The sequence below is a fragment of the Hyaena hyaena genome, unplaced genomic scaffold (assembly GCF_003009895.1).
Source record: "Hyaena hyaena isolate Hyena2069 unplaced genomic scaffold, ASM300989v1 scaffold_45, whole genome shotgun sequence".
Lineage (NCBI taxonomy): Eukaryota > Metazoa > Chordata > Mammalia > Carnivora > Hyaenidae > Hyaena > Hyaena hyaena.
This window is the reverse complement of record NW_024080677.1, coordinates 538,157-553,395: the sequence shown is the minus strand read 5'-3', so window position 1 is coordinate 553,395 and position 15,239 is coordinate 538,157. Positions and strand designations below refer to the sequence as shown.

General features: G+C 41.5%; 1 protein-coding gene across 1 annotated transcript in view; it reads left to right on the top strand.

Annotated features, from left to right (window-relative positions):
- The window catches only part of ATP13A4 (ATPase 13A4), a 120,158-nt gene extending 105,456 nt beyond the window's left edge, over positions 1-14,702 (top strand). The window contains exons 26-30 of the mRNA XM_039230349.1: positions 2,041-2,212; positions 3,198-3,391; positions 4,762-4,850; positions 8,045-8,125; positions 13,370-14,702. Of these exons, the coding sequence (XP_039086280.1) occupies positions 2,041-2,212; positions 3,198-3,391; positions 4,762-4,850; positions 8,045-8,125; positions 13,370-13,582 (749 nt within the window). The 3' untranslated portion in view covers positions 13,583-14,702. The remainder of the gene's footprint in view (positions 1-2,040; positions 2,213-3,197; positions 3,392-4,761; positions 4,851-8,044; positions 8,126-13,369) is intronic.
- Positions 14,703-15,239: the final 537 nt, after the last annotated feature.

The following is a 15,239-nucleotide window of genomic DNA, read 5'->3' as shown; positions in this document are numbered from 1 at the left end:
GTATGAGTCCTCCAATGTTATTCTTTTTCAAGATTGTTTTGACTATTCAGGGCCTCTTATAACTCCACATGAATTTGAAGATCAACTTTAGCATGCTGGAAAAAAGGCCATTTGAATTTTGATAAGGATTGTGCTTAACCTAGAAATCACTTTAAATAATACCGAAATCTTAACAATATTAAGCCTTCCAATCCATGAACATCTGATGTATTGCCATTTGTTTATGTTTTCTTTAATTTCTTTGAGCAAAGTTTTGTGATTTTTAGTGTTCAAGTCTCTCTCCTCTTTGGCTAAACCTATTCCTAGATATTTTTACTGTTTTGGATGCTTTTGAAAGTGCAATTGTTCTTTTAATTTCTTTTTTAAATTGTTTATTACCAATGTATAGAAACAATTGACTTTATGTGTTGATCTTGGATCTTGCAATATAGCTGAATTTGTTTATTAATTCTAGTAGCTTTCTTTCTTTCTTTCTTTCTTTTTTTTTTTTTTTTTACAACTGAAGCAGGAGTTTATTTATTTATTTTTTTAAGTAGGCTTCATGCCCAACATGGGGCTCAAACTCATGATCCTGAGATCAAGAATCGCATGCTCTACCAACTGAACCAGCCAGGCACCCCATTAGTACCTTTCTTGTGTATTCTTTAGGATTTCCAATATATAGGACTATGTCACTTGTGAACATAGTGGGTAAAGCTTTCAGTCCTTCACCCTTCCCTGAGTATGATGCTATCTCTGGCTTTTTCATTACATGATATATAATCAAAGGGATTGCATGTAGCATCCTAAATTGATCATAATCTAGTTTGAATTCATATCTTAACTTTAATAGCATGGGGAAACTCTGCTTCTTCACAACTCTGTCTCCTCCTTTTATATTGTTGCTGCCACAGTTACATCTTTATTCATGTGTGCCCAACAATAAAGATATATATTATCTTTTATGTGCCCATCTTTTAAACCATGTAGAAATAAAACATGGAATTAGAACTCAAAAATACAATAATACAGCTATATATATATATATATACACACACACACACATATATACACACACACATATATATACATCACACACACACACACACACACGCACACATATATATATCACGAGAGAAAGTGTGAGTGGAGGAGGGGCAGAGAGAGAGGGAGAGAGAGAATCCCAAGCAAGCTCTGCACCATCAGTGCAGAGCCCAATGTGTGGCTTAAAACCATGAACTGCAAGATCATGACCTATGCCCAACTTGGACGCTTAACCGACTGAGCCACCCAGGCACCCCTACAGCCTTTTATATTTGCTCAAATAGTTGCTTTTTAAAAAAAATGTTTATTTATTTTTGAGAGAGAGAGAGACAAAGTGGGAGAGAAAGAGGGACAGAGACAGGGAGATACAGAATCCGAAGCAGGCTCCAGGCTCTGAGTTGTCAGCGCAGATGTTAAACTCACAGACCGTGAGATCATGACCTGAGCCGAAATCAAGAGTCAGACACTTAACCAACTGAGCCACCTACATGCCCCATTGTCATTGAATATTTTAAAGCATTACTTCTTCTTGACTGCCTGTTGCCTCATTATAGAGATGTACCATAGTTTACTGTAAGTGATGAGCACCTTTCTGATTTTTTTTAGCTTAGGATAAATTTCCAAAGGTGGAATAACCATGTCAAATCTTATGAACATTTTCCAATGTTTTCATATTTATTGCCAAATTGCCCTGCAGGTTTGTGTCAATGTATGTTTCCACAAGCAGTGTATAAAAGTGTGCATTTCATCATGTCCTCACCTCTAATTTGATGGTCTTTGCCTATTTAATAGGCAAGAATAAAAGCATTTCATGATTGTTTTGTCTGCTCTCTTAAGAATTGCTCATATGACTTGAGTGTGAATCCATTCATTGTATTTTGTCCCCTCAAAACCCTGATGTATTTCGATTTGTCAGTTTCCTTGGCTGTGTGGGCCCAAGAAGTTACACTGTTCTTCTGATGAAGAATACAATGTTTTCCTTCTCTCACAAGCATAACACTTGAATTTACTTTGTAGTGAATCTGAATGGCGCCTACCCCAAGCTGGCGCCTTTCAGGCCTGCAGGACGGCTCACCTCCCCACCTCTGCTGCTGTCTGTGATTCTCAACATTCTTCTGAGCCTAGCCATGCACATCGTGGGCTTCATTCTGGTCCAGAGGCAGCCTTGGTATTCCATGGAGCCGCACAGGTACTGTCACAGCTCTGTTCCAGCTTCTCACATTCTAATTTCAACCATCACCTGGCCCTTAAAACAGGAAACAAATTGTTCTTCGTTCCTCTGGAGGCGCTGGCTTCTTTAAGTCCCTTGGGAAATTTTCCAGCGATCTTCTCTTCTCTGTAGCACAGGTTGAGGATATTATTCATTGACACTTACCTTTGCCTGTCTTGTGTGGTAATGATCCATGACTTTCTTTTATGTCTAGGGTGACCATGCGTTATAATTTTCCCAGGCAGCCCCAGACTAAGTCTGATATCCCAATGAAATTATTTTTTAGTTAATTAATTGTTGAAGTATAATTGGCATACAATGTTACACTTGTAACAAGCTATCAGTTTGACAGTTCTTTATATCATTCGTGGTTAAGTGGTGACCATCTGTCACCATACGTTATTATGATATTCTTGATTGCAATTCCTTGCTGTAATTTGCATCCCCATGACTTATTCATTTTGTAACTGCAAGTTTGGACCTCTGAATCCCCTTTCTCTGTTTTTTTCACCCCCTCTATGCATTGCTCCTCTGGCAGTAACTAATTTTTCTGAAGATATTAGTCTTTTCTTTTCACATTCAAATCTGTTCCTGTTGGATGATAAATTATGTGGTCACCCTATTTATCAATGTTCAGAGGTCTTAAGACACAAGAGGAAAAAATCATAGCTTACTCATCTCTTTCCCACATAACCTTACTATACATGATGGGCATCCAAATTATTGAATAAATAACTTGTTTAGCTAGCTAGCTAGCTAGCTATCATATATCTATCTTTTATCTATTCATCTATCCAAAAGATTGATCTGTGATGGTTTCTTTCTCCTTGTTTTTCAGTATATTCTTTCCCAAAGTGTAGGTAATTACGAAAACATTGAGGGCATGGAATCCTATAGATACCAATGCTATAGAAACCTGTCTTCTTACTTCATTACCTTTTTTGTTTCCTTTTTTTTTTTTTAGTGCCTGCACAGTACAAAATGAAAGCATCTCAAAGTTAACCGTTTCTCCCACTGTTCCAGAAAAAATTGGAAGTAACGGTGCCTTCACAAGCTTCGAAAACACTACCATATGGTTCTTGGGAACCATCAACTGTATCGTTGTGGCTCTCATTTTCTCTAAAGGAAAACCATTCAGGCAGCCCATATATAAGAATTGTGAGTAGCGTTGTACCAGATCAGAGGTGAGAGGTCATCAGAGGGAACAGACTTGCCCAGGTCACTGGGGGAGCAGCAGCGGAGTTGATGCCTATCTGGGCCTCCTAACTTTACTCCAGGGCTCTGTAAAACACCTTCTGCAGCCTCATTCTTTGCTCCTTTCCTCAAAGCTGCATTAAATTCTAGGGCTTCTTTCTCTGCCTCTTTCCTTCACTGAAAGTTTGTCTCCAGGTACCTTTTCACTGGCACCACTCTAAATTGGGACAACTCATTTCTTTCCTCACTTGTCAGTACCTGTCAGAATTCATCTGGGAGGAAGTGGACAGAGGGAGGTGTCCCAGCACTCAGCTGGGACATGTCCCCTGCCTTGAAGACAACAGTTAAGATGGCATTGTGTGGTTGGCGGCCTGGGAGTGGGTTCAGCCTGAAGGACCCTGGCGATAGTAATTGTGGAGGCTCTTGGCCAAAGTGCATGCTGCCTCCTTACATTCTGGACTGGGGTGGGGTGCGTGTTAGGAGACGTGGGTGACCTGCTTAGCCTGTGGAATATTTATTTGTATCCCATCACTGCTTCTCAAATTGGGAAAAATTATTTATTTATTTACTTATTTATTTATTTATTTATTTATTTATTTTTAAGTTTATTTATTTTTAAAGAGAGAGAGAGAGCACGTGCACAAGCAGTGGAGAGGCAGAGAGAGAGAGAAAGAGAGAGAATCCCAAGCAGGCTCCATGCTGTCAGCGCCGAGGCCGATGTGGGGCTCAAACCCATTGACTGTGAAATCGTGATCTGAGCCGAAATCAAGAGTCGGATGCCTAAACCGTTGAGCCACCAGGCGCCCCTAATTTGGAAAAGTTAGAAGCACAAGTCGAAGGATCAATATCCTCATAAAAATTTGTTTGTGTAGACAAAATTATTTTGCCTTTCTCCTTCTTGGTATGAGAAAGCAGTCCAATGTTGGCCTCTACATGACTGCAATTTCAATATTTATTTACAGCCTTCCTTTTTCCCAAAAAAGAATTTGAAGCAGGTGATTTGCATTAAAAAGACTCAGATATTTAACTGTGTTCAAGGCATTTTTTGAAAATATATTAGGTCAATGTTGCTCTCTCTCTGTTTCCCACTTTTATTCATTGAAACTTACAACATGCATGTGAAAATTTCCATCTGCCTCAAGGACATGCATAGAAATTGTGGAGGTGAGACCCATTGCATAGAAATGAGTGCTTGCCACTTATTATGCTGTGTTTGGATGTAAGAATCAAGTAAACTTAATCAGTGTTAATCTAGAATATGTCTATCAAGAGATGTGAAACTCAGTATATACTCCGATTTCTCTAAATGATAGCTTGTGTTCTTATTTCCTCAGATATATTTGTCGTTGTGCTGGTCATACAGCTGAGTGTGTGTCTATTCATTCTATTTGCTGATATTCCAGAATTATATAGGCGTTTGGATGTAAGTCTTATCTCTGGGCTATGGTGAGGGTTTATAGTTATCTAACACGCTGACTGCATGAAGCAGGTCACAATTGCAATTGACATGAATTCTTGACACTGATTATTCTTTTGGAATAGTAGAGTTAAAAAGAATACTACATTTATTTGTATTTTTAACATTTAAGCTGGCCAGGAAATAAGATTCTGTCTAGTCTTGATTTCAAGTATTTCAGAAGCATTGAACATTTTTCTTTTAAAAGATCCCTGTAAGAATGGAAACATCTATATATATTTTCTTTCAAGCATGAGAGGGGTTTTTTTTTGCCCTAAATGCTTCTGTTTTGAAGCTGTTGAAAACAGTTTGCCTATAACACTTTTTCTGTTAATCCTCAAATCTGTACTTACATCTTTTTTCTATAAAAACTATAAAGACGTGTTTATATGCTCATACTTAATGTCTGCAAAACTTGTTTGCAAAGAGCCATAACTTACCTCATTAACTCTCTTAGAGACAAATGTCAAACTCTATAAGAGACAATTTTTACATATACAAGCAAGGGGAACGTATATTTCAATTCTTTTAACCTATACTTTTGAACTAGAAGCTTAATATTACCAAATGTCCTTTAGACCAATAAATAGAATACAGAAGAGATGGTAAAAAGGAATGGACTTTTTTACTTACTGCTGCATGAGGCTGCTTGCCTCTCTGACTCAAAGACACATGTCACGAAGGCCAAGGTCCTATCTTATTCATTCTCATATTACCAGTGCCTAACATAGCCCGTGGCACATAATGGCAGTAAATGACTGATCATTGTACATCAGCTTCCTAAATGGAGATGACCACTGGGAACTCACAGTTCCTTGCAAACCGGCAAAACCTTCACACACCCTTCCTGACATGTGGCATACGAACTAATGTCCACATTTGATTTTCCTCTGGATAATTGTATCACTGTGGTTAACAGCGTAGTCGCCACTATTGTTAATTATGTTCGTGAATTACAGTAAGTGGTCATGGAGATAGTTTTTGCCTGCTAGCCTTCTGAGTTAAAACTTCTTAATCCTGCAGAAGTTAGGGTTAAGATATGTTGGGTTTAGTCACACTCTTTAAGCGTGAAGACTCCAACAGAGAGGCTGATTCCTCTGGTACGACAAAATAGGGAGCCTGTTTAGTTTCAGGGGGACCAGTGTGGGTCATTGCCGACATGACTGCCAAGGAGTCTGCAGAGAAGTATTGCTCACCCTGAAAATAACCATTTTTCTTCTTATTACATAAAATTGCAGGTACCTTCTAGAAAACGTGAATATGCAGGCAGAGAAAATTATAACATTATTCACGATATCCTTCCATCTTTAAAACTTCATATATTATAAATGTGCATTGACTGATTTATGCAGTATATTTTAAACGGAATCATGCTGTTTTGTAACCTAAGTATTGCTCATTTTAAAAAATTGCATGAATTTTTTAAAAAATAGAGATACAGTCACATAGTTTGTTATTCAAAAGTTAAAACATTCAAACCTCTCATTCTTCCTCCTCTGCCACCGGGTCTCCTCTCTGGAGGAAACTGATGACAATACTTCATTTTATACTTTTGAGCATATTTTATACATATGCCTGCACACACACACACACACACGTTTCTTATATGTGTATTCTGGCACCTTCTCACGCAAATAGCAGACTATTACATTGGTCCAGGTCTTCTGAGCTGAAGGTGGCAAAGTGAGATGAGACACACGAGCAAGCTCTGGAGGAAATGCCTGTGGGCAAAGAGACGGGGAAGCTCGACAAGGTGGGGAGGGTCCCACACTATGATGTAGGTCTGACCCCCACGGAGAAGCAGGGGTAGGAGGGCCAGAGGGGTGGGTTTCAGACAGCAGGGCAGTTCTAAGAAAGCCGAGTCAAGTTGCCCATCGGAGGTGGCCGGTGTCTCGCGAGAATGAGTGTGACTGGAAAGCCTGCCATCCTCAGGTATTAGCTCTGAGCAGCTCATGAGTGTAGGCTCGGGGCGAACGTGGTCGGAGATTCCAAAGGTGACTCGGGAGCACCTGCCACTCAGTCTCCCAGCAGGGGACCCACGTGGGGCATGCGCGTGGCTGCCCCCATCACACTGTGTCCTAGCGTGGGACAGTGAATTTTGGTAACTGTTCCAAACAGTACATAGAGCTTCCTCATTCCTTTTTTTACGCTACCACATTATTTCAATATACATACATGTACCATAATTTATATGTAGCCCCCTATTGATAGGCATTGAGGCTGCTTCCAGTGGTTTGCTCTTCCAAACAAAGCTGCAATACAATAACCTTATACATATACCATTTCAGGCATGCGCTAGTATGTCTCTAGGATAAATTCCCAGAAATGGTTTTGAACTTTTAATTTTAATGGCATTGCCCTCCATTAGAGTTGTACCGGATTGTAATCCCCTCAGTGTAGAAGGTAGTGTATGAGACACTGCAGGGTACAACAATGTGCACTTGGTTTCATTTCATCCATCCATCTATCCATCCATCCATCCATCCATCCATCCATCCATCCATCCATCTATCCATCCATCTATCCATCCATCCATCCATCCATCCATCCATCCATTTAAGCCAAGTATCTTCACTATATATATAATGTGCCTGGGGAGGGACTGGGGAAGACACAGAGAAAGTGGGAAAGAAAGGCATGAAGTGACAGCTTGATGTCAGCCCTGCTTGCTCCACTGGTGAGTACCCTTGTCATGTGCACTCAGCCCTGAGGGTGAAGCTCTGGCTCGAGGCTCAAAAGCAGGGCTCAGCTGAGGGGAGAGGCGGCACCAGAGAGAAGAGGGCAACAGGTTTGATGTGACAAACCCTCAGAGCCTCCTGCGAATACAGCCACCTTCCTGTAGTCCCTCATAAAAGCAAGCAATGCAGGCAAAAAAATTGAAAACAAATTTGTCAAATTTCGATCAAATGTATTTGAGGAAATTTAGAAATTACAGGGGCGCCAAAAAACGAAGACAAAAGAGAGATAAGAGAATAAAGCAGCAATCATAGTTCCATTATATATGCATGTGCATCGAATATGCATATACATAATGTATACATATAAGCATGTCTGCTATACACATGATTTATAACCTATGAAAATGCATGCTGTCAATGTGTGAACATTTCTCTGACATTTATTTGTCTTGAAACTAACAGTGATTCTCCATCTTCCACCAGCTTCTCTGCACTCCCCTTCTGTGGAGGGTTTACATCATCATTATGCTCAGCTCCAATTTCATAGTGTCCCTTGTGGTGGAGGTAAGTGCCCGCAGGCTGCTGATCACTGCAGGTGGGGATGGACGGGGAACTCTTTTGGAGCCTGAAAAAAGAACAGCTTTAGCTGATAAGACTCAGCAGTGCAAGGGGCCCCCTTCCCTGGCCACATGAGCAGGTGCTTTCTTCTGGTGAATTCCAAACAAGGTGTTAATTTTCTCATCTATATGGTGGGCCTGAAGAGAATGGGATTATGATGTCTAAGGTCGTGTTTGTTTCTAAAATCCACAAATAGAGAACCAACTCAATCCATCTTTTGAAATTAAATATGATTCACATAGTATAAAATTCACCTTCTTAAAAAGTGTACGGTTCAGTGGTTTGTAGTATATTTACTGAGTTGTGCAGCCATCACCACTAATTCCAGAACATTCTCATCACCCTAGAAGAAATCCTGTACCCATTAGCAGTCATTCCTCATCCCCCCTTCCCCCTTCTTTGCCCCTTGGCAAACACTAATTTACCTCCGGTCCCTGTGGATTTACCTCTTTTGGACATTTCACATAAAGGGAATCATATAATATGTGGCCTTTTGTGTCTGGCTTCTTTCACTTAACAATTTCTAATTCTTTTACCTTACAGATGGGAAATAAGATCCATAGTGAGTTTTTCTTGGATTTTATTCCTCACCTCACATGTGCTCCATTTCCTCAGTAAAATGAGTTTGTGCTCTCCTTTCTCTGGCCATGCAGTTCGCTCTCTCCTCTTTCAGTGCTATTATTTAGACCAAATCTCCATTCCTCAAAGCCTCCTGGAGAACAAAGGCACCCCTAGAAAAGACGTCTGTGTCAAACGGGAGGTGAGCATCACATTCCATCTGTCCCCAGTCCGGTAGCAAACACAGCCTTGCACCAGTGACGGGGAACTTCCCCACCTGGCTTCCCCGCCCCACCTTCCTTAATAGGCAGGGTAAAAACCACACAGGAGCCGGTGGCTGAACAGGGCATGGAATTAAAGTATGGGAGCCTCTCTCTGTATGCAGATCTAGGGCTTCTCAAACTTGAGTGGGTATCAGAGTCACCTGGAGGGCTTATCAACACCCAGGTTGTCCAGCCCTTCCCCCAGCATTTCGGATTCAAAGGTCTAGAATAGGCACAGGCGTTTGTTTCTAACGGGTTGTCACGTGATTCTTATACTGCTGGTTGAGGCACCACACCGTGAAGTACCGTGCTCACCCAGACGGTCTCCAAAGCCACCAGATTAACAAGAGAGCATCACATGAGTGTCCTCGTACTAGCTGCAGAAGGATGAACCTTGCCCTTTAAGAGATAATCTCATGCATGGACCTTGTCCCTGGCAGGGATCACATTATTTACTCTGTCTAGTGTAGCTTCCCCCAGTATCTTCTTACCGAAATGTTATTCCATCCTCTGTGGCACGGGTAGCACCCTCTTCATGAGGCTTTCCCAAAGCCTCGATGGGTTAGGCAAGTAACAGTGGCTTAAACAGTCAAGATACTTATGGACTCACTTAACACGAAGATTGGAGGTAAATGCTTTAGGGTTGGTGTAGCAACTCAGTGGTGTCATTGGGGATCATCAACCTGTCCCTTTTCTGCCTCCCCATCTTTAGATATTGGCCTTTGACGTTTGCGCGTATTGCTTATGGTGTCCTGATAGCTTCCGCATAGCTGGGTTTTATCTCTGTTTTGATGCAGGAAAAAAAAAAAAGGAAAGAGAGGCACTAGCAGGCTTTTTGTCCTTAAGTATGAAGCTTTTATAAGGAAACAGACATTTTCTCTAGCCACCCTGAAGACTTCCTCTTATGCCTCATTGGTCAGAACTCTGTCTTATTGTCATCCTGAGTAGAAAAGGATTCTGGGAAAGTGGATCTATGCCAAAAAGGTAGACAGATTTGCTCAGGTTGTATGTGAGCTTTTTCCTCTTAGGTGGGGAGGTAAAGGTTGGGAGGAATGTGTTACAGGGTAACTGAGCAACAAAGTCCGCCGTAATCCTCTAGCAGGAAGCCATTCCCTGCCACCATGCTTGCAGTGAGCCAGACTGCATCAGCCGGAAGTAGTCCTCCCGGCTTGGAATCTCAGCTCCACCCCTTCCTTGCCGCCTGACTCTGGGCAGCACTTGCTCCTCCATGTCTCTGTGTCTCTGTTTCCTCATCTGAAAAATCATGATAATCAGAGTACCTGACCTCATAGGGTTACTGTGAGCATGAAATGTGAACCCAGAGGAGCACGTAATAAATGTTCAATAAATATCGACTATTATTATTATGTTGTCTCTTGTGGTTCTTAGCATTTATTAGTTCATATCTATCACTCATGCAGGCTTTCGTTTGTTCATTCACTCTTTCCCCAAACATTTTTTGACCATGTGCCATGACCCAGGGTGCAATTCGAGGCAGATCCCGATGACGGAGGGGTATTCCTCTGCATCTACAGCAAGGAAGAGGACCAGTGCTACAGTTATCTGTGTGTAGATTGTCTACAGACATAAACTGTGCTGGCAAGAGCTCATCTCAGTACCTACAGCGTCTAAAACCCTGCTTTATTCTAATGGAAGCTGGGTAAAGCTTTGTTCAATTATTAAATGTCAGAAGTGATGCTGCTCGCCTCCCTGCTCGCCTCCAGCAGATGGAGAGGGTAATATGATACTCATGAAAGATTAAGTTTCTCCTTTGTTTCTTGAGCCCAGTGAGAAATGGAGACCGGTATGGATGTTTAGAGGAGGTTCCCAGCAGCTTTCACACTGAGAAATAACACTGTGGGGTCCTAGCTCTCACCCCCAGGCCCCTGCACTGCAGTCTCCACTTGTTCGAAGTTACCCTTCTGCTGTCAGTAGGCATTTGGGTCTGTGGTGGAAGGCAGTTGTAATGGAGAATTACAGACACTAAGATTTCATGCCCGATGAGGTGAGCCTAGCAGAGTAGGTAACAACCACAGACTATCATGGATGCAGCAAAAATGTTTCCCTCACATAGCTGTAGGTGTTATCTGACAGGAGATAGTGAAGATTCCTGTGCTAACTCCATTGTACCTGGCCAGCCTGTGACACAGATGGTCCAGAGAGGTTTCAAGGGACAGACATGGGGGGTGGCTGGCCTTCTGTTGCCATATTGCCTGGTCCGCTGAGAGGGCTAAGATTATCCCTAATCTTAGAGCAGCCCAACAAACAATTTTGAATGGGACCTTATCCTTACCTTGCTTTCTCATGGTCTGACCTCCAACTGCAAGGTGTAGGAGCTAATCTGGAGAGCTTTATTCCTTCTCCATTTTTATTACTTACATGTTTGTGTATATACAGGTATGTGTGAATTATTTTAGTAGCCAATCTGAAAAGCTTGTGTGGTGAAGTTTTGTTTTTGTGTGCTTTTTGTGTTGTGTTGTTTTGTTTTGTTTTAGGAATGATATTTCATCAAAGAGTTCCTTTTTTGTTTCTTTTTTTAATGTTTTATTTATTTTTGAAAGCAAGAGAGACAGAGTACAAGTAGAGAGAGAGGGAGACACAGAATCCAAAGCAGGCTTCAGGCTCTGAGCTGTCAGCACAGAGCCCAATGTGGGGCTTGAACTCATGAACCGTGAGATCAAGACCTGAGCTGAAGTCAGATGCTTAACCAAATGAGCCACCCAGGCACTCCAAGGGATTCCTTTTGTTTCTAGTTCTACATTTAACTTATAATGTGGACTGACAGAACAGGTTTCTTCTCAGTGCTTCAGTTTCCCTTTCCAGATACAGGCCATTATACTTATAGAATTATGAGAATACCAAGGCATGTCTTCAGCACTAAAGTTTCCATGTGTGTCTGTATTTGTGTTTTGTTTTGTTTCATTTCTTTTCTTTTTTTTGTTTAAGACCTGGTAATATTTCCTAGAGGTAAGTTATACTTTAAGACCATCAATGGATCCTATGATCCTGCCCTGTTCCAGATGGATGGAGAACTACTGTTCTCTTATTAAATAAGAAGGACAGAAAAAAGAAAAGAAAAGAAAAGAAAAACAACCTTGCTGTGGGAAAGTAGAATGACAAGCCTGGCTAGGGGAGCCCTGAAGTTGGCAAGATGCTCTTGAGATGACCGTGTGGGTCTTCAACATCCTGCTAGCAGATGAGCCATTTTAGAGACAGAGAGATTCAGACTAATGGTTCGCTATTATTTCCATTGGCAGTGGGGCTCAAATGTCAAAGATGGGTGGAATTTAGGAAAACTACCACTCTGGCAAAATTCCTTGTACAATCCCATAGAATTGATTCTTTCAGTTTAGCAAAGATACCACTGGTAGACACCAAAATGAGTTCTAATTCTGTGGGACAGCAGGCTTCTCATATTTTTCTTTTTGTTTTTTTTTTTTTTGTAACTTTTATGATGGTTAACTTTTATGACTTATGATAAAAATGAAAAAATAACAGAATAACCTCTTATACACTCTGTATTATAAGTTATAACTTGGGCTCTGTTTGAGGCTCAGTCTAACTCATGAAATAGAATGGCAGTCCAAAATCTTTCCAAAGAGGCATATCTTTTGTAGTCTTAAAAAAAATGCATTGTAATGAAACACTTTGTAAATGAAGGTTAGGGGCCACAGTGAGCAGGGCCACAGTACATAGCTATTTGTGAAATAAATAATTCAGAAAGACGGTAAAGGGAGGCACCTATGCAATGCCCTGCCCTGCATTGTAAGGAGAGTTACACAAGGAAGGAATTGTTATTTCTAATCACTGGGGCTCAGAGAAGGTAACTAATTTGTCCATAGTAGATGTCGGAGCTGGAACTTGAATCCAGATCTGTCCAAGTTTAAGATCGTGGCCCATATTCCAATCTTACTGACCTATGTTCATGACTGTGGCAGGCACACCAAAGGCACATCGTATGTGTGGCACATCCTTCTACAGGGTAATTCCATGGGGGTGTGGTATGGAGAAGAGTGCAGAATTTGAATGATTTTAAATATAATTTATTTATGAGATTCAAAAGGAATTTCATCCTTGAGGCAGACTACTTCAAGCTGTGCTTCCAGATTCTTAAAACTGGGAACTCTCTCTTCTCCTAGAAGAGTCCCTTGGGTAGAAAAGCTTGAGAGGCCGAGACCTATCCCGTGAAACCACATTGGAATTGTTCGTACAGGCCTCAAGGTTGTTTTGTTTTGTTTTGTTTTGTTTTGTTTTGTTTTGTTTTTGTCAAGCTGGATCTAAGCAGCCAACGTGGTAGTTCCTTCTTAGGGCCTATGGAGGGCCATGGCCTTGACTTCCGGTTGTAAAGAGTAACTCTTTTGTTTTGCAGGAGGCCATTATTGAAAATCGAGCCCTGTGGATGACCTTCAAAAGGTGTTTTGGCTATCAGTCGAAAAGCCAGTATCGGATCTGGCAGAGGGCCTTGGCAGATGACCCCAGCTGGCCCCCGCTAAACCAAATGTCCTACTCCGACATGCCAGAATGTGGCAGGGGAGTGTCTTACAGCAACCCGGTGTTTGAGAGCAATGAGGAACAACTCTGAGGCCAAAGTGATATCAAGTTGGTAAAGCATAGCGACGATGACAACAGGGACCAGTTTCAGTGGTTTTCTAACAGTGATACCCTTACAGAATCACCTGGAGTTTTTGGAACAAAAAGTCTATTCAATCACGGTCGCAAATTCAAGTTTACCTGATAAGATACTTTCTACAAAGCAGAACACTGCCCCCAAGAAGAGTGCCTTCCTCTTGATTCTGAAAGGACTGAAGGTATTGGTGAATCAATATGGACCAACGATGGCAATGGGCCCAGAGATTGGGAGGCTAAAGGACAAGGGGAATATATAATCTTTTTTTCTTAGATAACATATTTTTTAAATGAACTGAGAGAAAGTAGCAATATGTGTAGCCATAGAATTGTAACATGTGAAAGATCACCTTTGGGTTCTTATTTTATTGATGGAAAGACAAGTGCATGAGAGCCATTACACCAGTCTTCACTGTATGGTGTCCTTTCCTGCCTAGTACTTTCAGAGTTTCCCCTACATATTTGGAAGGATGGGCTAAGCTCATACTTCAGTCACAAACAAGTCCCTTCTTTCAGTGGCTTAACACACAAGAGCTTCTTTCATGGCCCAGGTGACTCTGTAGACTAGCTCTCCTCAGTGGTCACTGCTTCAACCTGTTGGCTCCACCGGCTGGAAACAAGAACTCCACATTTGCTGTGATGGGAAATGAAGAGACTGAAGAAGGTGCAAGGGCTTTCCACTGCCTCACCCAAAAAGTGAAACACTTCTCTTCCACTCCTCAGATATCATTAATCAGGAGTTTGGCAAAGAACCTGCGAAGTACAGTCTCCTGGTTTCGTGAGCACAAGGCCTGTGCATTCACCTGGGGCCCCATGCTTATAAGGGCCCCACATTTAGTTTCATGCTTTGCTGTTGCCATCTTGAAATTCTTAATTTTTGATGCTCTTTCGATATGTGCTACTCTAGTTTCTCTCCCAGGAATCCAAGCTGGACCCCTCACATAATTTGTGGGGCTGAGTACAAAATGAAAAAGTAGAACGATAAGTCTGGCTAGGGGAGCCCTGAAGTTGGCAAGATGCTCTTGAGATGACTATGTGGGTCTTTTTATTTTTTTTAATGTTTTATTTATTTCTGAGAGAGAAAGAGAGAGGGAGGCACAGAATCTGAAGCAGCCTCCAGGCTCTGAGTTAGCTGTCAGCACAGAGCCCGACGCGGGGCTTGAACCCACAAACCGTGAGATCATGACCTGAGCCGAAGTCGTACACTTAACCGACTGAGCCACCCAGGCGCCCCGACTGTGTGGGTCTTTAACAGCCTGCTACCAGATGAGCCATTTTAGAGACAGAAAGATTCAGACTAGTGGTTCTCTATTAATTCCATTGGCAATGGGACTCAAATGTCAAAGACGGGTAGAATTTAGGAAAACTACTACTCTGGAAAAGTTCCTTGTAGAATCCCGTAGAATTGACTCTTTCAGTTTAGCAAAGATACAGGTCCAACTCCAAGTATTTCCACTCCCCTGTGCTATTATTTTTGAGAAAAGTTGGTCTTGTACCACAACATTATAGTTTATCAATTGATGTAAGTCCTTACGCAATCTACACATTTCTTAAGTTTGAAGCTTCAATAAATTGCCCTTGTTTTATCGTCATTACAATTTTGTTGTCTTGGA